The sequence below is a fragment of the Gracilinanus agilis genome, chromosome 1 (assembly GCF_016433145.1).
Source record: "Gracilinanus agilis isolate LMUSP501 chromosome 1, AgileGrace, whole genome shotgun sequence".
NCBI classification, from domain to species: Eukaryota; Metazoa; Chordata; class Mammalia; order Didelphimorphia; family Didelphidae; genus Gracilinanus; species Gracilinanus agilis.
The window spans coordinates 607,210,543-607,236,233 of NC_058130.1; the positions used below are offsets into that span (position 1 = coordinate 607,210,543).

Sequence of the window (25,691 nt, forward strand, 5' to 3'; positions counted from 1 at the left end):
TCAGTACTACTAGGAAAAAGCTGCTTACTTTTAAAAAATGGAAAACGTCTACTCTTTGAAAAAGTTGCTATACATATGATGCTTAGCTTGTACTTATACAATATACCAAACATTTATTGTTCATTTATTGCCTTCAAGTCATTGTACTAGGAAGAGCTACATAGAGAAGAAAAAAGATAAGATGCAGGATCCCTTGAAGAGCCTCTAGTCGTATAAGGAGATAGCACATAGGAAACTAACTTTTCTCATTCTTATCACCTCCAGATTTATATCTTTCCCCTTTCCCGCCTTTCTCCTCACTACTTTCTTTCTTCTTCTTTTCCTCCCACCAAGCAAGTGTGATTGAAATGTAGTCTGAGTAGAAAAGGAAGATCAACCTTATATACTTTAGACAGCATCTTGGCTCAGACTTCATTTTGCTGTTAGTACAAATCAAACAGATTTCAGCAATTGTTTTTCCACAGTCTTATCATATTTGGATATCTGATAGATTCAGCACCCAAGAAGGGGGCAACCTTGGTATCCATCATGTCAGGAGGCTGGGGAAAGTATACTTCAGTAAGATTAACATTTACCTTTGGCCTCAGCCTCATTGGTCTGGGTTAGGTCTGCCCAGTGCTGAGGGTTGCACTGATTAAAGCTTTTTATCCCGAAAAGATAGGTGAATACCTTTGGCTTGGGGACAGAAGCCTCTGGGTCTGATGGTGGCCTCATTGAATGAGAACATCCAAGGTTAGATTGGGTAGACTCTTGAGGCTAGCTTCTTAACCTTTTTTGTATCACAGACCTTTTTAGCAGTCTGATGAAATCTTTACATTCCTTCTTAGAATGATGTTTTTAATTACAAAGAAAATCATTTGTAGTTAAATGAAGTGACCAAAATATTTTTAAAACTAATATTTTATTATTAAAATATTTTTTAAAAAAACTAAACTATGAACTCTACGAGGATAAAGGTCTTAAATCTTAACCCAATGGGGGCAGCGGGGTAGCTCAGTGGATTGAGAGTCAGGGCTAGAGACAGGAGGTCCTAGGTTCAAATCTGGCTTCAGACACTTCCCATCTGTGTGACCCTGGGCAAGTCACTTGACCCCCATTGCCCACCCTTACCACTCTTCCACCTAGGAGCCAATACACAGAAGTTAAGGGTTTTAAAAAAATTAAAAAAAATCTTAACCCAATAAGTTCATGGATCCCAGGCTAAGTACCTCTGACCTAGAGTGACCAAGGACTTCATTCAGTGGAAGGTTCCAGGTCCAAAGGGGACAGTACAGGTCTGATTGAAGTGCTCAGGACTAAAATGTGGAAGGCTACCTTTTGGCAATTATGCTAAATCATTAACTTCAGGACATTTCAAGTTTTTTGGAAAATCAGAGGCATTTAGGGTCACAAAAAAATCTCTGGAAATGAACAGGTCCCTCCTGAAATTAAGAGGCAATTGTCTCATCTTCTGTATAAGCAGAGACAGAGTAGCTACCCAAAAGATCCTGTTTGCTGTGCCTGGAAAGTCCTCATTCCTTAATTTTGTGGAATAGTTGTGAGGGGAGTTAGGCTACATTCCTTCCTCTTACCATGGTTACTATCTTGTGTATATATATTTTATTCCATACTAAGCTATGAGCTCTATGAGGAAAAAGGACTAAATCTTAACTAAATTTTAATTTTAATCTCCAAGCACTTAGTATAGTGGTCTGTACAGATGTTTGTTTAGCAAAATTGTGTTGAATGAATCCTCATTAAAAAAGGCATCCTTATTTGATGGAAACAAATAGGATAATAGGCTCTTCTTTCTCACACTGGAGAAGGCATAATGATTTAGGACTTGTCTGTCCTCTCTAAGCAGCTATTGAAAGCAATGTGTATAGTAAGGATAGATAACATGTTAGCAGATCACTTAAGCAGGCTCACATGAATGGGAGTTACATCAAACAGAAGACATCTTGTTCTACATCTTCTAGGTTTATCATGGCATCCTTCTAGTTCCAGTGAAGGAGAGGATTGTTATATGGTACATGAAAAGAATAGTATTAGTCTTTAATGAGGTTTTTCAGATGTGTACTGAGATACAAGAGAGGTTATTAAGAAGAAATAGCATAGAAAGGTAATAAAAAGAAAAAGACAGTTGTCACAGTGTGCAGTATTTGAAAAGATGCTCCTTTCGAAGTTTCATATTCACATTCAGGCAATTGATCTGAGTGAAATTTTCATTTAAAAATTCTATGTGCCTTTTGGGCCTTTTAAAGGATTTGGCAGGAGAAGTCAATGAAATTTGGCTCAATAAAACTAGGACATTAATATGCGAGAAATTAATTGCGCTCATAATATCTCTTTATCATGTCATTTCCCTTCCAATCCTTACAATCTGATTATGGGTGCTGGGGCATTTTAAGCCTCTTTTCTCCTTTTTTCATCTCTTTCAAATTAAGAGCTAGAGCTAAGATCTTTTGAGATTCAGCTATCCAAAGTTCTTTGGATTTCTGTACTCCCCAAAAGAAACTTAAAATACCTCTCATTTATCTTTTTCAGGATCAGCTAACAATCTTTGACAATGAAGTCAATTCATTTTTGGACAATATGTTTGGACCTCGAGGTGAGTGATTTATTTGGAAATTTACAAGTTGCCTTTTGGAGGGGAAAAATTCTCATTCGGTTATAAGAGTTGCTCATGGAATTTTTTTCTGTGAAGTTAATAAAATAACTTTTTTATATAAGAATTTATAATTTTCTAAGTACTAGCATATCCATTATCTCATTTGGTGCTCAAAGAAAATCTGTGAGATAGGGTATTATTTTAATTATTTTAAAAGCTACAGGTTGAATTTATTATATACTTTAAAAGAAAGGAAAGTTGTGCATAATAGAGATCCACAATTTCATGAATAGTCCTTTTCTTTTTCTGTTGTGTATATTGATATGCCCATTTAAATTGGTATCATTTCAAAATAATAACATTTTTAAAAATTGCTAATTGACTGAAAAAGTACTTTTGCCAGTAATTTAGAGCTTATTTATTTCTCCTTTCCTTCTCACTCTTTCCTCAGAATGTTAAAGACAAAACAGAGAAAGTGGTAGAATCTATAAAAACAGAATGGAGGAAATTTCTCCTGCTGTGCTATCTGTTGTGTTGTTGCTCTGTGACTAGAGGTTACATGAATGACTTTTAAATCCAGTTCCAAAAAGTTTTATTCCAATTTCACAGCTTGGATCTTAAAAGCTCAGAGGTTATACAATTTGCTCAAGTTGGCATAGTTAATAGGTGGTTGAACTAAGAGATCTTTCAGCTGATGGCTCAGTAATGCTCTTCCCACTATACAGAATTGCCTATTGGCAGTACTTGCCAAATAATGAGCCTGAGTTTCCTCACCCTTGATAGACACATAGAAGCCTTCTGATTCTCCTCTTAAGATCAGCATGTCTCTGGATTGAAGATGGCAATGCCAGGAAAGCAGATAACCTCATATCATGGAAAGAATCTGGCATTGGAAAGTTTGGACTTGAACCCCCAACTCTGCTAATTGCTCTTTTCACTTTCTCCAATTCCTTCATTCCACAAATCCATTTAGTCACTGGAGACCAACTTGGCCCTCACTATTATTGGCAAAGGCTAAGCCAGTTCTAAGGCCACTCCAGAATTTAAGTGAACTTTATTTTGTGTTTTTTTTTTTTGTTTTGTTTTTTTAACCCTTAACTTCTGTGTATTGGCTCCTAGGTGGAAGAGTGGTAATGGTGGGCAATGGGGGTCAAGTGACTTGCCCGGGATCACACAGCTGGGAAGTGTCTGAGGCTGGATTTGAATCTAGGACCTCCAGTCTCTAGGCCTGACTTTCAATCCACTGAGCTACCCAGGTGCCCCTTTAAGTGAACTTTAGAGAGGGCCCAAGGTAACCCTAAAAGTTCTGTGTTACTAGAGAGAAGACTTTGACCTATCCTTGTTGTTCATCCTTTGTTTTCAAAAAGGAACAATGGCATCATGGTTAATATCTTGACTTTCAGGTGAGTTGGATTTAAGTAAGCCCGTGTTGTGTAGTCATCAGCCTCACTCTATCTGCCAGAGTCATCGAAGTTCAGGGGCAAAACGAAAGTCAAGATGCCTGGAGATGGCCCGAATGTAGTGAATGACCTTGGCACCTTTGATATGCAGCTTAGCGTCTGCTTCAGACAGCCTCATGAACATTGGAACAAACTGTTCTTGTCTGCCCCTTTTGCTGGGGAAGTCTTCAAATACCCAGGATAGACACCTCTAACTTCTGATGGGATTGAGTCCTGTCAATTACTCTTAACCTGGTTTAGCCCCCTTTCGAGATGGGTCTATCACAGTGTGGCTGCTACACACACTACAGCTTCTTGGAACCACAGGTGAGGATTAGGGGAAAGGTGGACTGCAAAGGTAAATGAGCAGCCCTGAAAAGAGCTCAGCAAGCTTCATCCTAGAGCAGTGGTAGGCAAACTTTTTAAAGAGGGGGTCAAAAGGAAAGGAAATGCTCATCTGTCAGTCTGTTTCTAAGGTAACTCAAAATTTCATTGTATTGTATCCTACTCATTGTATTCGTCAGATTAGGAATAATGTCATGCAGCCAGATAGAACATTTCAGGGTGCTGCATCTGGCTCGAGGGCTGTAGTTTGCCCATCACTGACCTAGAGGTACTAGTCCTGAATACCCTATACACCCCTTGGCCTATCCTGGAGCAAATGTAAATCCTGACAACTATAGAATCTGCTTGGTCCTTCAGAGACCCCACCTTCCCAATGCAAGGCCAGGGATGGATACAGGATGCAGAATGCAGCTAACCTTACTGTATTCTTTTCCATATCATCTTATGAGCAGAGTTCTAGTCATGAATATGTATCAGTAGGAAGCCTTTTTTTTTCCTGGAAAAGTATTTCTTAGTTTCCTATATTGTTTCCTTGATTCTGTTTCCTTCATCCTTCCCTTTCACTGTCTCCCCAGGTGCTCCTCTCCTTTTCATTTTACGTCTTCCAAGTATTGTGTCTGGTTACCTAAAACTATAGCATTTCAGAGCTAGAAGATGTTATATAGTCTATCACCTTAATTTCCTAGATGAGAAAACTCAGACCTAGAAAGATTTAGTGGCTTCTCTAAGGCCACATGCCAAGTGACCTCCTGAAATGAATCCTGGAATTATGGCACCTTTAGCTAAAACACACCAAAACTGTTTTCTTATATAGCACACTCTCTCAATATAGGTTGCAGTTTGGGTCTGTGGGGAGGGGTGGTGATTAACTAAATACAAAGTACTTTGTGGTACTACACTCCTAAAACTATAGCTCATGAGCCCTTACCAAGGAACTTGTCTTTAATAGACAGTGGACACAAATATCTAAAAGCAAAGACATTTATTAAGATGGCAAGAAGAGTAGCAATAAAACATTCTTCCTAGAAACCTGAGGCATTCTTCTGACCAGTGTAAAGAGTAGATAACAGATATACCATAGCCAAGATAAATCACATCTTTGCCCTTTTCTCATAGTGTCCTGATGTTGCTCTTCCCTGGATACAGAGCAAGTTACTCAGCTGGGGTCCCTGTGCCTGTTCCTCTTTGCAGCTTGCCTCTTGGCTTCCAAAGATAATTCTCACCTGCATCCATAGCTAACTCTCTTCTTCAAATGCCAGCAGTCACATTCTTTGGAGTCTTGGCCTATTCCTTGCTGGGTTCTAATTCCCCCTCCTGAGAAGTAGTTCTGATGTAAAGTGCCGTAGTTGATGGGGGATGGGAGAATAGAAATTCCCTTTCCTGACACTGCCCTTTGATGAAGGCCTAAGGAGAAAGCCAAAGAGCAGTCCCCTCTCATAGCTGGGTTCTTCCTTTATAGTTGACCAACCTCTAGATTGCTAGTGGTCACATTCCACAAAGCTTTCCAGTTTCTATTATGTCAAGAATTGGCAACTTGGCAAGCTAGTTCCTTAAAGGCCAGTTTAAAGCTAATATTCAGCCAGCAAATGGCAAACTACTTGTCTAATTCTATCAAGGAAAATTTCTTTACACTTTGTAAATTAACAAGAGTATTGATACTTTTTTGTACTTCATTTAATACATGAAGGCCTAGTTGTCTGTTACCTGTCGGGCTGGGAGAAAATCAATTGATTGAGGTATCCTTATCAACTCTCAATCATATAATTTTCCTCCCTTCTGTAACTGCTTATTCTCTATCTTTTTTGCTGGATTATCTTTCTTTTCCTATATTCTAACTATTGGCATTTCTCAAGGTTTAGTTCTTGGTTTTCTGCTCTTCTTTCTTTGTATCCACTTACTCATTCTCATTCACTGCTTAAACTATCAAATGTCTCCCACAGCTACAGCTCTCCCTGTCCTCTCTGGATTGAGTTTCCTCTTATGTATCTCATGGTTTAAAACCAAACATCTCATGTCCCTCAAAAAAATATCTCCTTCCCAATTTCCAAATTGCTGTTAATGCTACCATTGCCTTAATAGTCCAGGTTACGTCTTTTTTCCTCTTTGACCTCTCTAACTGCCTCCCTCAGTCAATAACCAAAAATATCAATTCTTCCTTTGCAATATTTTTTGTGTGTATCCATTTCCTCCTTTCTATTCCTTCCTAGTCCAAACTTTATTATCTCAGATCTGAATTATACTAACAGCTTCTTATCTCATCTTCCTGCTTTTTAGTTTCATTTTACCTCAAATCTATCCAGATTAACTTGAAAACATTTCTTGTCAGTAACCCAGAGTTTGGGAGGATGGTGTTTTTTGGTTTGTTTTTAAGATTTCAATGGAGTCTTAATGTCTAGAAAATAATCTGGAATTCAGAGCTTTCCATAGTCTGGCCCCAGTTGGCCTCCCCAGACTTTTTTTTCTAGGATCCCTCAAGCACATCCAAACATATCTATTCACTTTCTCCTGAATTTACTTTGTTCTTTCCTGCCCCTTTGCCTCTGCTCACACCACTGCCTCCGGTGCCCTTATCTCTTCTCTATCAATCCAAAATCCTACTTCTTCAAGGACTAGTGCATGAACTTCCTCCTTCAGGAAGACATCTCAGCTTCTCCAATGCACAGTGATCTTTCTTTTCCCCGAACCTGGCATTTATTCATTTGGCAATTAATTAGATATTGCCTTATGATATGCCTTGTGTTTTTATTTTTCTACTTAACACTTGTATTGTTAATTTATTTTTTCTCATTTCTAATACTAGATAAGTAAGCTGTTTGTGATGAAAAACTTTTTTTTTTGCATCCTCTGCAGAGCCTAGCATCTAGTAAATGCCACTTGAATATTTGTTGATTGCCAAATCTCTGACATGGAATGAGATTGATTTCCAGATGCTACCTGCATATGCTGCTGTCTGCTTACCTGCACCAGATGTTTCCTACCCTATATATTAAGTGAAATCCATATTCTGCACTTTGCTTTACATTAGTAAATGTAATGGCTTATGGCTTTGTGACTTGACTTATGGCTGTCCAGAACCCTGAGCCTAAGAGCTTTAAGAATAGTAATGGCCCACACACACCACTAAAACTGCTTCTATCCCAGCCCCACAACCATCATTGAGGGAAAATTTTTTGTGGAGAAGGGCCTCCTTTCTTTGTCGTCACCAGCTAGAGCTGTTGGCCAACTCTTAAAGAGGTCAGAAAGGCACAAGAGTGGCAGTATTTCCCAAACCAACAATTCTGCTTCCATCCCAGTTGTCACAACCATCATTTGGGAAAGCAGCTCCAACTCCAACTGCAGCTGCCCCAGACAGGCAGGCTGACCAACCTCACCAAAGCCAAGAAGGGAAATTCTATTTAAAAAAAAAAAGGTCTAAAGTCTACCAGAGTAGCTATAACCTTTCTTAGCCAGGGAATCATAAAATTGACAACCAGAATCAGATGACATTCACAAAGCAGGCTGTGTGAATTCACAGACCATATCTCTCAGTTTCTTAGGTCTAGATCACTGCTATTCCTACTACCCTTTCTAAAAATGCAAAAAATGTAGGCTAAATAAGAAAAGATTTATACATGTACCATAGAAAAGAGGCTGAAGTCATGTTTCAGATTGTGCAGAGAAAAATAAAGAACTGACTTAGAAACATGAATTAGAAACCTACAGACTAAGGCTTATAAAAATCTATGATTTCTTAGGTCAGATGGCCTGCTAAAAGAGGCAGCTTAACTTCTTCAGAAGGGATGAATACTTCTGAAAGGGAGAGATAGCTACTTTTCTTAGCCCTATCTAATGGTAAAGAGATATAGTTGCACTCATTTTTGTAGTCATAGCAGAGCCCTGGTGTAAGAAGCTGAAAGGATTTTTTATTTTGATATCCAGAGTAATAACAAATATTTATTGAGCTCTTACTATGTCATCACCACTATGCTAGGACTGAAGCACTCTATTAATTGCCAAATTCAGTGGCCTCTTTTGGTGCCTCTTTTGACACAGTTGACCCCTCTCTCCTAGTGGATCTTTTCCCTTGGTTTAGCTTAAAGATCCCTCACTATCTTGGTTTTTCTCCTCTTTCTAACCATTCTTTTTCTGCCTCTTTGGCTAATATCACAGCTTCATCCCAACTCCTCATTTAATATATTTCTTCAGAGTCCATCTTTGGGCTTTTTTTCTTTTCGCCCTAGCAATTTTATTCATAAAGTGGCCTCACATTTCATTTCTAGGTAGATGCTTCACAAATCTCTACTTCTAGCCCTGGCTTGTATTATGAACTTAACAACTCAAATTGCCAGTTGCTTTCAGGATCCCCCCCATCAAACTCAGTGTCCAAAATCAAATTTGATATATTTCCCCATAAATTAACTCCTTTTCATGATTTAACTATTTCTGTATTTGATATAATCGACTCTCACCTGTTCGAAACTGTAGGGTTATCTTTTTTTTTTTAACTCTTACCTTCCATCTTAGAATGAATACTATATATTAATTGTAAGGCAGAAGAATGGTAAGATGTGAACAATGGGGGTTAAGTGATTTGCCCAGAGTCACATAGCTAAGAAGTGTCTGAGGCTAGATTTGAACTCAGGTTCTCCCATCTCTAGTCCTGGTTCTCTATCCACTGAGCCACCTAGCTGCGTCCTGTAGCATTATTGTTGTTTTGTTTTGTTTTTTAATTTTAAATTTAATTTTATATTTTCCCCAATTACATGTAAAAGCAGTTTCCAGCATTTTTCAAGGAATATTGAGTCTCAAATTCTCTCTCTCTCTTCCTATCGTTACCTACACCTCCCCCCATTGATATGGTAAGCAATCTCATAAAGATTCTACATGTGCTATCATGTAAAACATTTTTCCATATTAATCCTTTTATAGAAGGAAATTCAAATGATAAACTTAAAGTGGGAAAAGCTTGCTTTAGTCTGGATTCAGACTCCATCAGGTCTTTTCTGGGAGTAGATGGCATTTTTTTTATTATGAGTCCTTTGGGACTGTTTCAGATCATTGTACAGTGTGTAAAATGTTCTGGTTCTGCTTATTTCACTCTGCTTCAGTTCATGGAAGACTTTTCAGGTTTTTCTGAGCTCCTCTTACTCATCATTTCTTACAGCACAATAGCAGTCTATTATAATCTTAAACTATAACTTACTTAGACATTACCCAATCGATGGATATCCTCATACTTTCCAATTCTTAGCCCCTGTGAAAAGAGCTGATTTAAATATTTTTGTTCATACAGGTCTTTCTCACCCCCTTTTTATCCCTTTCAGATACAAATCTAATTTAATGGTATTTCTGGTTATGTAGTGTTATATAGCCCTTTGGGCATAGGTCCAAATTGCTGTGCTGAGTGATTGAATAATTTCACAACTCCCACAACAGTGCATCAGTATCTCAATTTTCCCACATCCCCTCCAAGTTTTGTCATTCTCCTTTTCTGCCAAATTAGCTAATATGTTAGGTGTGGGGTTGTGGCACCTCTAGTTGTTTTAGTTTGCATTTTCAAATTAATAGTGGTTTAGAGCATTTTTTTGTATGACTATAGAGAATTTTAATTACTTTGAGAACTGCTTATTCATATCCTCTGACCATTTATCATTTGGGCAATGACTTGTATTCTTATATATTTGACTCATTTCTCTATGTATTTGAGAAATGAGGCTTTTATTAGAGAGACTTATAAAAATTTGCACCATTATGATTACTGCATATTACTTTCCATCTTGTTTCTGAGCTCCACCTCCACGAATTTGCCCTCTTTTCACATATCGCTTCTCTTATTTCCTTCCCTCCTACTTGCCTATAGTGTAAGATAGCTTTCTATATCTAATCAATCATGTATGTTCTTCCCTCATTGAGCCAATTCTGATGCGAGTACAGTTCACATGCTCCCTTCCCCACTGCCCCCATCTTCCCCTCCACTGTAAAAGCTCTTTCATGCTTTTTTACATGCAATAATCTTACCTCATTCTATTTTTCCCTTCCTCCTTCTCCCAACACATTTCTCTTTCTCTTGCCTTAATTTAATTTTTTATATCATCCCATCATATTCAGCTGTAATCTCCTTTGAACAGTTATTTCCTCCACCTTACCTTCTCTGTCTGAGAGCTCTTGAAGCCTTTGCTGCTGCATCTGCTGCACTCAAGGCCTTGTGCCATGGTGGGACCTGCCTCCGGGTGCTACTTTGTGCACTACCTTCAGCCTGATGCACTAAATTCCTTATAGTGGCCTTCCAAGTTGTTTTGTGCTAAAAAATTACTTCACCTTGTCTTTTTGTGGGTTTTGCTGCTCTAACATTCATTTTGGGGTGTTATATATCATAATTTGGGGAGGGTAATTTGGTAGAGATCAGGTAGGTCTATGTACCTTCTCTGCCAAATTTGGCTCCATCTGGGGTTATCTTTGAATCTTATTTCTTCTCTTACTCTCATATGCAATCAGTTGCCAAATCCTGCCAATTCCACTGAAATATCTCGTGCATTTCTTTATGAAAATAGAATTGTCCACCACCCTAATAACAAACCTTCATTAACATTCTTCTCTACTACTGCAATAATCTCCTGAAAAATCTTCCTACTCCCATTCTTTTTTTAATTAATAGAAATCTATTTTCTTATAATGCGAAGTGTTGTGCTTTGAGTTATATGTCCTGTAAGCTTCATAGGTTATTATTTCTTCTTCATAGGCATATTATTTCTGCACCTAACACAGTGCTCCTTAATAAATATGTATCAAACGAATATAAAAGTATAAGAAATTATGATCAGAGAAAAAATGACACTTGAAACATTTTTAAAAGATATACATTATTAGTTGCATTAAATATTTAAGCAGGTATCCTTAAAATATAGATTTTGTATCCTTAAAAATATAGGTTTTGACTTGTGTTGTGGTTTTTATTTAAAATGTTTTATGCACATAAATGGCTGCAAATTTTAAAAAAAAAGTTTCCTCATGCAGTTTTGCTTCTCTTACCTGTTGTGGTGCTTTTATTTAAATGTCAGGCGAGAAAGCTTTCACTATAGATGTGCCATAGTAAATGGTACTTCTTTTGAGAGACTGGGCTAATTTGGGGGCTAATCATCCTGCATCTTTTTCATCAAAAACTAAATATTCAACTCTCCTTCTTTACTATGTTATCATCAGTTTTCAGTACTTAGCACATATTAACTTTTAACTGTAAGAAACACCAGAGATCTGAATTTGAAAACTGGCTCCCAGGGGAAGTCACTAACCTCTTAGAGCCTCAGTTTCTTTGTCTCTAGAATGGGGATATAAGATTTGCATTATTTACTGTTACATAATTGTTGCAAGCATACAGGAGGAAGGTGGCATAGCTATTGCAGATCTCAAACTGAATTATAAATAGGCAATAATAAAAAAAATCATACTGGCTGAGAAATAAAGTAGTGGGCCAGTAGAATAGGTTAGGCAATGAACACACACTAACTAATATTTGGCAAACCTGAAGAATTTGTGACTGGAGAAGACATAGAAAACATTAGGAGACATAAGACGGATAACTTAACTGGGGGGAAATTTTATAGCAAGTATCTCTAACAAAGGCCCCATTTCTCAAATATATAGAGAACTGAGTCAAAATTTTAAGATTTCAAGTTATTCCTCATTTCATAAATTGTCAAAAAATATAAACAGGCAGTTCTCAGATGAAGAAATATAATTCATCTTTAGTCATATGAAAAAATGTTCCAAATGACTATTAATTAGAGAAATGCAAATGAAAACAACTCATACCTATCAGATTGGTTAATATGACAGAAAATGAAAGTGACAAATGTTGGAGGGCATGTGGGGAAAATGGAACATAATATATTGTTGGTAGAGCCCTGAATTGATATATTCATTCTGGAGAGCAACTTGGCACTACTAGGTCAAAGAGATCAAAGATAGAGAGGAAATGACATACTTATACAAAGATATTTATGACAGCTCTTTTTGTGTTGGTAAAGAATTGGAAACCGAAGGGATGTCCATCAGTTGGGGAATGACTGAACTAGTTATGATTGTAATAGAATACTAATGTGCTATAAGAAATGACGAACAGGATGATCATTTAAAAAACCTGGAAAGACTTATATAAAGTTATGCAAAGTGAAGTGAGCAGAACCAGGGGAACACTATACATAAAAACAGAAATTGTGTACAATGATCAACTGTTAATAGCTTAACTATTATTAGCAATTCAAGGATCCAAGACTACTCCAAAAGACTCATGATGAATAAAGCTATCCACCACTATAGAAAAAATTGATAGAGTCTGAGTACAGATCAAAGTATGACATTTTTTACTATCTCCTTCATGATATTTTTTTCTTGTATAATCAATATGTGTCTTCTTTCACAGTCTGACAAACATGGAAATAATGTATTACATGGTAGCACACATATCATATTACCTGCCATCTCAGGGAGAGAGGAAGAGGATACAGGGAGAAGACATGGATTATAAAATGTCAGGAAACAATAATTTAAAATTTATCAATACATTTTAAAAAATTAAAAATATTTGTAATGTGCTTTGCAAACAAAAATTTTCTCCATTAAACTTTCTAAAGGAAAAGAAAGACTAAAAACATACAATATCATTACGATGTGAGCATTAATTTGTTTCTTACTTTAAAGAGTATATCATTTCAGTGCACTTAAACTGATATGTTTGAGACATTGAAACTGGCTTTTAAAGATCATTTAATTTTTTTCCCATATCTTTGACCTTAGTATTCCTCCAGCTGAATTTTTACAGCATTCCAAATAGGGAATATCAAATTCAACAAATCCTATTTAACAGTCTTACTCAGTAATCTCACTGTGTATGTTTCTTTTCAGATGCTCGGGTCAGAGGATGGCTCATGTTGGACTCCTACCTTCCTACTTTTTTCCTTACTGTAACATATCTACTTTCCATATGGTTGGGTAACAAGTATATGAAGAACAGGCCTGCACTTTCTCTCAGGGGTATCCTCATTTTCTATAATCTTGGAATCACATTACTCTCTCTATATATGCTTGTAGAGGTAAGTTTTCATTCAATCAAAGCTATAATTCTAGAGATTAGTACAGTACCTGGCATATAGCAAGCATTTAACACATGGAATATCACTTACTGACAATTTAAGAATACAGTAATATCTAGAAGCCATTTATAATCTAGCCTCCTGCCTTCTGGTAGAATTGCTCAGGTAGTATCCAAGATGGTTCTAAGTGGTATTCTTGAATATCTGAGTAGTTTCTTGTTTTTAATAAGTCCCCCTCAGGAAATCCTTCTCATCCTAATGTTATATTTCTCCCGTAGCAATTTAGATCCATTTTCTTTTGTTCACATCTTAATCAAAACAGGTTGCCAACTGAGAAGATTTCGTAAAAGTCATGAGGGCAGTTTTTAAAGAACCATTGTGTGGAAGAAAGATTAGATTTGCTTTGTTAGATTCTGGATGGAAGAGCTAGGAGCAATGTGCAAAAGTTGCAAAAAAGAGCAAATTTATATTTGTTATGAGGGACAATTTCCTAAAAATGGGATGGGCTTATCAAGTAGTGGGTTTCTTTGCACTGGGGGGGGCACGTTCTAAAAATGGATACTGAATAACCAGTCATCATACTCCTTTCCAATTCTTAAGATTCTATGAAATATGATGGATTGGTAGAACTATAAAATGTTAGAGTTGGAAGAGACACTAGCGATCTAGTCTGGAGGTGTCCAACATGATGCCTTAGCCACACACACAGTCCATAGCATTCCCAAATGCAGCCTGAACCAGATTAAAATATAATTGGGAAGTATTTAACAAAACAAATAAAAATATAATAAAACACAGATAATGCTAATTTGCCGTTTTCTAAGTCATCCTGCTGCTCCAGGGGTCCAACCTCCATTTCTATTTGAATTTAAAACAACTATCACCTTTATTTTGAAAATGATGTAAATTAAACCCCAGAGAAGTAGAAGTTAACTTGCTCAGAATCACATAGCTAGGGAGTTTCAGAGCTTTTAATAACCTAAAGACTTAGGCTTCTTTATAGATGAAGAAATTCTGACAGTCTGAACCTGTTCTCATAAGCTCTGTTTTAAAACCTTTAACAATTTTTGTTGTTCTTCCCAAAGTTCTCCATGCCCCTCTTAAAATGTAGAGCAGATAGAAGAGAGCAAGAAGGACTCAAATAATGTGTAGTGGAAATATTGCTTTAGCTTGCTACCATCTGTTGAGTGAATGAATTAGCGAATTAATATTAATATATTTTAGGCTCATGTTAGCTTTGATGGCTACTTTTAGAAACTTGTCTCCAGCAACTATCAGAATTTTTCTACACTTCTTGTGTTTAAAGGATTATTTTCCAGCTGGTACAATTTGTTTAGGAAGATATATGCGGCATATATGTAATATTTATATATGTGTGTGTGCAAACACACACATTTTCCAATCTAGTTCCCAGGAAACTGATGATGAAATACAATTTCTGTCTGGTTTGGAGACAATGGATGTGGAATATGGCATACAGTACCCAATACTGTTCCTTTGCTGTTGTTTTTGCCTAAATGCTTCTCTTTGTGAGAAGAAAGTGTTCAAGGGAAAAATGTCTGTATCATAAAAATAAAAGGCATTAACCAAACAATAAAAGATTCAGCAAAATTCAAGACAAATAGAAAGGAAATCAGACAGTACAGTGGAAAGGATGATTACTTGGTAGTTAAAAAGGCCTAAATTCTGGTCTTGGATCACTGACTGTATGACTTTGAGTTCAAATTTCTGGATTTGAGATTCCTTACTGTAAAATGTTGGGATTATGCAAATTGGTCTCTGAGGTTATTTTCAATTCTAATACTTTATGATGTTTCTTAATGATGATGATGATAACAATAGTTGATACTTATATTGATCTTTAGTGATTATAAAGCACTGTACATTTCAAATGTTTTAATTTCATTCTCATAATAATCCCGAAAAGTAACTACTACATATAGCACCAATTCCATTCAATGGATAGAAAAAAGTCATGCCCAGAAAGGAAGGAAACAAGCTTTTATTAAATATCCACTATGTGTCAGGAACTACATTAAGCACTTTACAAATACTGTATCATTTTAATGCTCCCAACAACCTAGGGAAATTGGTGCTATTATTATCCCCATTTTATGTTTGAGGAAATTGAGGCAGAGGTGAAATGATTTGCTCAGTGCTGAACAACCAAGCACTTAAGACCAATTTAATTCAGGTCTTCTGGACTCCAAAGCAGTTAAGTGGTACTTAAGTGGATAGAGAGATTCATCTTCCTGAGTTCAAATCTAGCCTCAGATATTTAGTAGCTGTGTGACCTGGGCAAGTTACTTAGCCTTGTTTGCATTAGTATCCTTATCTATAAAATGATCAAGAGAAGGAAATGGCAAACTACTCCAGTATCTCTGCCTTGAAAACCCCAAAAGGTGTCACAAAGAGTTGGACATATCTGAAAGTATTATGAATAACATGAACATGAACAACAACTTCCTGACTCCAGGCCCAGCATTTTAGTCATGACTGCTTCGAAAATCAAAGGATTTGCCCATGGTCATAGCTAGTAAATCTCAGAGGTAGAATCCAAACCTAGATCTTTCCTGTCTCCAAGTACAGTGCTCTTCCAACCATACCACATATTCTAATGTCACAATGAAAAAATGCTATACACCTACAGAGAAATAACTAATGGAAATCTGGATACAGATCAAAGTAAGCCACTTTTCACTTTATTTTATATGTATATTCTTCCACAATGTGACACATATAGAAATATATTTTGTATAAAAACACATGTATAAACCAATATCAAATTACTTACTGTCTCAGGGAGAAGGAAGGGAAAGGAGAAGAAGGGACAACTTAGAACTCAAAATATTATAAAATGTGTGCCAAAAAGTTGTTTTTACATGTAATTGGGAAAAAATAAAACTTTACTGAAGGAATAAAAAAAGAATATTCTAATGAATACTTTTTTAGAGCTGGAATTAGTCATTGAGATTATCAATAATACAAATCATTCTTCAATCCCTCAGTTTGAAATCCAAAAAAAGGGAGCAACAGCTGAGATATCCACGATCCTTTGAATTTTGTAGAGATTCTGACATTTGTTTTAGGTCAATTAATTTTGGTACATTCATTCAGATAATGTTATAATTGTTTAGAAATTAATCCTTCAGTTTGTTCACTGTAAACAGGAGCTTTCCCTTGTCCTTTTTGCTTTCCACTTTATGTTTATCTACTGATTCTCACTTGTTTAAAAAAGAAGGAGTAGAGAAAATGCTGAATTGTATCTAATTTCCTATTCCTTAGCTGATTTGGATATGTAGAGGTAGGAAAGAAAGAAGTAAAACTAGGGGATCTTAAATGAGGATGGTCGGCAACTTCTAAATTCTTTTTGCTCAGGCATCCTCCCAATAACGTAGATAACCAAGTCAGAGCTAGCTTGGTTTGCTTTCCAGCAGCCTAGTGTTTCCTTGAAAAGCATTCCCCACAACTTTGTGAGGCTGGCTCAATGGCATCTCTGTGCCTAAAGACTGACCCCTGGAAGTGTAAGAAGACATTCCAGCTCTTTTCTAGCTGCCCCCATCCCACACTTCCCATTCCTTTGTAGAACACCAGGCTTGGGCTTTTTTTACAAAAGCAAAAACAAGTACTGGTTGTCCTGCCAACAGAATCATTTGTTATTTGACATAGATAACCACGGAGAACTTCTTCTGAAAGCCTTAAATGAACCCCACTGGGGCATGTCATTCCTCTGCTAAAATCAGGGCCAAGAAAACAAAACTGAGTGCAGAGAAGTTCCTACTTCTGTTTGGGAAGTAGGTAGAGTTGATCTCCCTTTTCCATCTTTTTCATTCCCTGCTGCCACCTTTAGTACCTCCCTATTAAAACCTGTTCTCAGGCTATTCCTCATCTTGGAAGATCACTTCAACTTAGAATTCATACCTCAGAAGTACTCTCAGTGCTCCTTCTCCCTCTAGAAGGATCTTCCCCAAACCTCCATTTAAAGTAAGTCCCATCTCTTCATTTTTCCAACAAGCTGCAATCCAGTCTCCTCTACCTTGCCTCAACATTAAGTACCTTCTTCCATTTATACTCCAATTCCCCACTTTTTTGGCTTCCACTTATATGTTGTCTTCCTCATTAAAATGCAAACTCCTAGAAGGCAGGGACTATCTTTCTTCTTATATTTGTATTTCTAGTTCTATGCTTCAAGCCTGCCAAGTAAATACTTGTTGACTGACTAAGGAAAAATCTAAAAAACTCATTCTCATGCTAAGATATTATGATTGATAATGGATTTAAAATGTTAGTTTTCCAATCAGTTAACAGTATTTTTAATTTATGTTTGAACTGAGATAAAAAATCTCAAGCCAAAGGAATGAATTTCTAATTGGAATTTCAGGCATTTATCAGTAGATGGAGAGTATAATTTATGGAGCATAGAACATTCTTCTAACTCTGAGTTCTCACACATAATCAACTCTGCTTAAACTGAAGCTAGCCTTATTGTTTTGAAAAAGGCAGCAAGAATATAATAAAAAGAAATTAGCAAACAAATCTAGTCTAAGTACAAACTCTTCCTCCTACTGCCAGATAGTAAATAGTCTACTTTTCCAGCACCCCTACTTCTTTGATAACCATTGTAGCTAGATTTGATCTATATAAATGTTATGTTAGCTCTCATCTTTAATCCAGTAGTTCCTAGTTCTATGAATTCCATCTCCTTATCCTACAAACCTGCTACTCAGTCAACCCAAGCCCTCCACTCCCTCTCAAATTTTCCCTTAATTCTGCAACTTCTCTGGCTATCATTCTCTTTTCTCTCATTGCCAAATTTCTAAAAAGAGTAGTTGGGGCACTCATCATCCTGCTTCCTTACCATTCAATCTCCCATGATGTCATCTTTGATTATTCTTCTCTTACTTCTCATATTCAAACACCTGTAAAGTCTGGAGGATTCTGCCTCCAGCGTCTTTCAAATGTCTCACCCTTGTATGCTCACAGAAACCACTTCCTAAAAAATATTCATCTCCTGCTTGGTTTCCTTTCCAAGCTTTCTCCTCTCTAAACTATCCTGAGCATTCTTGCCGAAGTTGTCCTCCTAAAAAGGATCTGATCATGCCACTCCCCTGCTCAGAGAACTTCACTGGGTCCCTATTGTTTACAAAATAAAACACAAACTCCTTGACCTTAGTCCCTCTCCTCCAGGGGTGCTTAACCTGGGCTCTATGAACTTTTTTAAAAAGTATTTTTGTTAACTATATTTCAATGTAATCAATTTCCTTTGTAATCCTATATGTTTTATATTATGCATTTAAAAACATTATTCTCACAAAGGACCTGTACACTTCACCAGACTTCGAAAAGGGTCCATAAACATTAAATAATGATTAAAAACTTCTGCCCAACACTTTAACTTCATTATCCTTTTTTTTTTTTAAACTCTGTCTTAGAATCAATACTGAGTATTGGCTCCAAGGCAGAAGAGTGATAAGGGCTAGGCAATGGGGGTTAAGTGACTTGCCCAGGGTCACACAGTTTGTAAGTGTCTGAGGTAAGTTAAATTTGAACCCAGGACCTCCCATCTCTGGACATGGATCTTAATCCACTAAGCCACCTATCTGCCCCAACTCCATTTTCTCTTGTCAGACTTTATTTACTTTACTCCCTTTTAGGCATTCTAATTTCAGTCCCAAATGGATTTCTAACTGTTCTTCATTCTCTTCCTTACCCTTTCTGAGCTCAGTGCCTTTGCACAGGCCCAGAATCACTCCTTCTACTTCTTTACCTGTTAAAATTCCTCTTTTCCAGCTGGACCTACTACATGCCACCTTCTCCAAAGAGTCTTGCCTGTTCCCAAAGCTAGAAGTCATTATCTGCCCCTAGCACGAATCTTTGAGTCTTTTCTTTTTGTAATCCTGTCCCAAAGTCCATTCTTTACATATTAAATGTGTCCTATTCTCTTGCCACCTTCTAAGAGCTCTTTGCTCTTTCCCAGATGCATATCCTAACTCATATTGTATTTGTGTACATATCACCTTTCTATGAGAGTATTGACTTTCTGAAGGCAAGCTAATTCTCATTCTTCTTCTATCACATTTCTGGCACTGTTCCTTGTACATTATGGCTGGTTTGCTGAATATTTGTTAGACTGAGAAATCCTGCTGTACCTCTCCCTGCAAATATGCATTGTATATTTGCCTTAGCCTCCATGGCCTAGGGTTGGCTGTAGCAACCTACGTTGTGTCTTATGTGTCCCAACTATTCCATAAGGAAATCAACCTTCTCAGCAATCAATTTAGTAGACATGACTGACCGTGCACAGCCTCAGAATAGGAAATGATCTGGGGCAGGTCAGGGATGAGGAAAAACCTAATTTGTTTTGCCATGGCAATTTTTCCTTTGTGTCATGAAGTTGCTGGGTAGTTTTGCAAAGATAAATGTAGCCTTTCTCTTCTTCTAGCATCCTTCTTGCCTGTGTGTATACCAGCTGTGTAGATTTAAGTCAGTGATTCCCAAAGTGGGCATCACCACCCCCAGGTGGGTGCTGCAGCGATCCAGGGAGGTGGTGATGGCCACAGGTGCATTTATCTTTCCTATTAATTGCTATTAAAATTTTTTAAAAATTAATTTCCAGGGGGATAAGTAATATTTTTTCTGGAAAGGGGACAGTAGGCCAAAAAAGTTTGGGAACCACTGATTTAAGTAAAGGAAAAAATACTCTGAGTATATATTGACTCTTCACTTCTGCTTCTCTGTCTGTCTCTGCCCTCTGTCTGTCTCCGTCTGTCTCCCTGCCTGCTGCCTGCCTCCTGCTACTCTCTTGGGCTTCATGATCTCTGGAAGCTTAGCATCCTGCAAGATGATTATCAATTCTGAAATTCCTACTTCCTCAGTATCTCCTGCCTCTGGATACCCCTGCTGCCCTCTGAGTGTAGAGGGTGGAGGATGGATATCTGAGAACTCCTCCCAGAGAGAATGCCCAGGACAATCATTTCATCATTTCCCACCCTAGCTGCAGGAATTCATCTATCTCTCTTTTCAGTTTCCTTTTGAGTATTGTCTTTCCCTATTAGAACATGAACTTTCTGAAGGCAGTGACTGTCTTTTGCTCCTTTGTATCCCCAAAGTTTAGCACAGTGCCTTGAATATAGTAGGCACTTAAGAAATATTTACTGACTATTGACTATTATTTATAAGTAAAAATAGAAAGTGTCCTATCAACCAGCTTATACTTAACTGATGGTCTACTATATTCAAGACTCTGTGATAGGTGCCTTAAGGTCTATAGGTCTAAATCCTACATATAAGAAGTATAATACAAACTCCTGGGCATCAAGGACCATTTGGTCTGGTCTGGAAAACAGGATAAACACATTAAAAGAAAACCAACTGTACCAAGTAATACATAAAGTACAAAGAAGCACCAGAGGATGGTGTGGTGGACAGAACCAGTCTTGAGCCTGGAAGCTTTGAGCTCCAGTCCTGCTTCTAACACAGAGTGGCTGTTTGTTCCAAGAGAAGCTATTTAACGTCAGAGTCCCAACTTTAGTTGCAGAACAGCTGTCAATTTGTAAATAATGCTTGTCTGTTGATTGACTAGTTGGAGGAGTTCTCTCACTTGGAGTTTCCTATACTAAGAAAATTGTAGGTCCAGAATATTTGCACATATGCAAACATGAGACAGATATATATATGTGTGTATAATATATATAAAATAAATGAGTGGTTCAAATATATGTAAATGAATAGTAGAGATAAATGCTATAGAAATTCAGAGAAGTTAGATTTTCCCTACACTATAGGGGAGAGCGTTTCATTTGGAGTTAGAGGACTTGAGTATATCTGCTCCTTAAGCTTCATAGCTTCGGGCAAGCTACTTAGCCTCTTTTGACCTCAGGTTCCTCATCTCATATGAGGGAGTTAAGTTAGACAACCCCCAAAGTCCCTTTTAGTTTTAAACCTATGGTTATATCATCTATGACCATGGGCTGGGTTCTTCATGGACCAGGTAGGAATTGAATTGTCTTGAAGGAATTTTCTGTCAAATTTGTAGAAGTTGAAGCAGCCATTCAAAAAGATAGCTGCAAGGGAAAGCAAAAACAAAAAACCCACAAACAAATTAAATGTAATTCCTACCTTAAATTGAATGCTATTTTATTACTCCTATTTTCCAGGGTTACACTTTTGAGAAATCTGATATTTGTCCCTGGGAGATATGCTTTGTCTCCAGAAGAACACACCAAACACATCATTCCTGAGAGTTGTTCTCTCTTTATCATTCCAGGATTAAATTTTATGGGTCATAGCACACCCTGCTCTGTCTTGTTATTTATCTCATTTGCTTATTTTTTCTTTCCCTTGACAACCCACATTCACAAAGATTCTTCATTTGTTTTCCCTTCATTTTCTCCCTATTTCTAGTTAGGCAGCTAGCTATCTAAATGCCATGTATCTCCCAACATAGATGACCAGGAAAGGTTACAGAGCTTGCATTTATTCTATCCCAAAGGTAATGGCCCAGATTAGCTTTTGGGCCAAGGTCACTTGCCTATAACCCTTCATTCTTTATCAGAGAAAGAGAGCAGAAATCTGTGACTCTTTTCTCTTAAGGGAAACTAAGTTACTCATAGTTCAGAATTAAATGTCTGGACTAAAAATGAAGTTTCATTGGGAAAAGATAATCTGGAATTAGAAGAAAAGACGAGGAGTGGTAAGAAAAAGAATACTGGACATGTGTTTTTTTCTTAGTTTATAGCAGTTTTAATAGAGTTGTACCTGGAAAAGAAGAGCCTTGAATATGTAATATCTAAGTTGCCATAAGACCTCAGTTCTGTGAAGAATGAGTGCTATTACTTTCACCAGCTTTTGCTGTGGGTAAACCAGTGCTCCAACCTGAATTGACCTATGCAAATAAAATAAACTTCAGCCTTTTTTCTCCCTTAATGCTTGGAAATGGATGTCCACCTCAATTGCTGGTACACTTTTCTTGTTATGTAACATAAGGAAGGCACATCACCAATTGAGATGGTAGATGGAGATGAGTTTCTTCTGCAAAGCCAGCACTAGAAACCCTTGTGTTTCAGTATCCTGAGAGGTGTGTCATTTGAAATTGTTATAAGCCCTGGAAGACTACGTCTCCCAGGACTCTCTCTGCTACAACTTCCCTTGACACCTCCCACTTCCTTTGTGGGAGGTGTCAGAGAAAGAATAAAAGAGAAAGTTTGATGCCTTTTCTCTCTCTCAACCCTGGAAACTCCGCTTTCTCTATTCTGGAACCTCTGCACTCTACTGGAAGCTCCACTCTCTCCCCTGAGACCCTGGTCTCTTTCTTGGCGCCGTTTCCCCTTTCTTCCTACCTCCTAGTTTTCCCTAGACCTTCCCTTTCCTAATCTAAATAAAGCCTAGCTATTTAAACCCCAAAGTTGCTCTCAGATCATTTATTGGAGCCCCTAGAGGGCTCTGGTCAACTTCACCCCCAGGGCTGGGGTTGGGGAACCACCACCTTCCTTTCCCTTCCTCTACCTTCCTCTCTCCTTTCTCCCATCCATCCTACCTTCCTTCTTTCCTCCCTTCACTTTTACCTCACAGAGGAAATATATTGATTTTAAGCCATAAATGTTTCTCTAAAAAGGAGGCCTAGACCAAAATGCAATTTTTGTTAAGTCTCAATAAACCATACAAAACTTCCTTCTCTTATTCCTCTAGGACATTAATCAATATTTGTTCCTCTTGAGTGGTAATTTGCATGGAACAATGAGGGCATGGGAGGAAATAAATAAAATGATTGTTAGCCTTAGGAAGACTAATTCTAGAAAAAAATATTTTCCAAGTGCAAGACATTTAAAAGAAAATATTCTCAAGGCATTATGGGACAGAGATATACATTGCATTGCTTTTGCCTCTATCCACATGCATTTGGTATGTCTTTAAGAATAGCTTCCTTGATTTTCTTTCCCGGAAATGAGGAACAAGCTGAAGTTATGGAGAAAGGAGCAATATTAGGAGCATCTGGGACCCATAACTTAAGACATATATCTTGCTTTAACTGTTTGAGGCAGTTGAAGGGCAGGATGGAGCCTGGCTAGGAAGCAGGATAACTATAATGAAGATTGTTAGGAACAAATATTTTCCATTCCCCAAAGCTCTGGTGAGTTGCAGAGCCCAGAAAGAAAGCCAACAAAGACCCTTGAACCCTAGTGATTGTATATCTACTTTCACTTGGTGATAGGAATGGAAAACCATTGGAGACATTGAACTAGAGACTAATGACTTATTTTATTGTGTAAGGCTCATTCAACTTTTCTTGAAGGTTAATTCATTAGACTAGGGATAGGCAAACTACCTGCCACATCCTTCTCCAGCCACACCTGGCCTGCTGCCTGTTTTTCTAAAGCCCTAAGAAGAGTTTTGACATTTTCAAACATCATAAAACTTTATTTACAAGTGTAAAACCAATTCTTAGCTTGAGATCTTTACAAAAACTAAGAGTGGACTCTGTCTAACTAGCAGACCAGTTTGCTGACCCCTGCTTTAGGGAGGAGCATCTTATACAATCTGCCTTCGTGGTCCTTAGCTCTCCATTTTATGGAGATAACTTTGGGTTTTCAAAGAACATAAGCTCTGGCAGGCCTTACCACTTATTAGATCATCTTCAAGCATAGGCCTGACAACAGAATATGTTTATAACTGAAGGACCAGACTAGGGGGATTCATCAGCATAAGGGGGACTGTCAGGTGATGATGGGGCTTTGGAACCATAACCATTCTAGAATCGTTTAATATGAAGTGAGCAGTAGTTGTGATCTCTGTCAGTGTCTGGAGCAACTCCACCAATGAAATTACAAATATTTTTAAAAAGCAACTTTTTATAAGTAAATAAACAAACCTGCCAGTGTCCAAGAAGAAATATAAATTCTAACTGCACCAGACTTCTATGAATTAAAATAAAAATCTATGCGTCCGGAATCCATACGAGGAAAAGGGGATCTTCAGGAGATCTACAAAAAAAGTTGAAATAACTTTCTTTTTAGTAGAGCTTTCAAGTATCTAATCATAAGACACTCATGAGTAGTTTTATAGACATGTTCTGTGATAAACCTTACAGAAATAAAATGTTAAAAAATGAGAGAGAAACATTTCTTAACTGGCTGGGAAATGTAAACAATAGTTTCTTTTCACTGGTCCTGGCTGGGAAGATCACTTTCTTTGGATGACAGTTAATTAAAATAGTTGCAAATCCAAGAAGTAAGGAATGCTTACTTTGCAGTAAAAAAGGGAATAAGAAGGGGAGAGGTGAAGAGGGAAGGAAAGGTTGTTCCATCAAAGGCATGTCCTATTTAAAAACTGAACAAATTTTCAAACAATACATAGGGACTATATCTTATACATAATTATGCTAAACATATTCCAAGCATGGCAACTCTGTAACCTCTATTCAGTCAATTCATAAGTTAGTAAAATGTATTTTAAGCTCTTGCAATAATGAAAGGAAAAAGAAGAGGCTTTTGCTAGTTTTTCTAGCCAGAAAAAAATGTTATTTTTGATGTTTAGCTCAGCATTCTTAAATTTTCATGCAATAGATAATTCTGATGAAGAAAACAATGATGAAAACAAAGTTAGATAATTTCTGAGCAGATATAAAATATATTCCACCCAATGACAGCTAAATTATATGTTAATGAATGGCTGTAGACTGTTAAAAGTTTGATATTGCAGATAGTATGTAATACAATCAATGAATTCAGTTCAAAAGAAAGAATCAAGTCCTTTGATAGTGTCTGTTTGAGAATTGAATTGGCACAAGACCAAATCCTGAGCAGTTTCCTGAATAAATGCCAATAGGGAATATAAATGAGTGATTCTATTTAGACTTACTTTCTGCTGTTTTTTTTCCCTTTTTTCTCTTTTTGTTTCTATGCCAGCTCATTCTTGCCACTTGGGAAGGAGGCTACAACTTACAGTGTCAAAATCTCGTCAGTGCAGGAGAAGCGGATATCCGGGTGAGCCTCAAATAGAAAACTGACAGTTCTAAAAGATCATTCTGTGAGAGAGAGGGTCCTTTCTCTTCAGGTGAACCCACTGTGGTGGAGCTGGGCAAGAGGGCAAATCCTGTCTTTGGTGAGAATAGAATATAGTTTTTGAGATTTCTCATAGTTGCTGAAATGAGAAGTAGCAAGTTTCCCATTTTGGATCCACTGCTTTAGATACATAGTGGTATCAAGAATGGGGTGGTGATATCCTCTCACCAATTTCTTTCTTTTTTTTTTT

The 25,691-nt window shown here is 37.3% G+C and overlaps 1 protein-coding gene across 1 annotated transcript in view; it reads left to right on the top strand.

Moving 5' to 3' along the window:
- Window positions 1-25,691, top strand: part of ELOVL2 (ELOVL fatty acid elongase 2) — a 102,164-nt gene that overhangs the window by 61,788 nt on the left and 14,685 nt on the right. Inside the window, exons 4-6 of the mRNA XM_044667746.1 lie at window positions 2,527-2,590; window positions 13,255-13,442; window positions 25,346-25,423. Coding sequence (XP_044523681.1) covers window positions 2,527-2,590; window positions 13,255-13,442; window positions 25,346-25,423 — 330 coding nt within the window. The remainder of the gene's footprint in view (window positions 1-2,526; window positions 2,591-13,254; window positions 13,443-25,345; window positions 25,424-25,691) is intronic.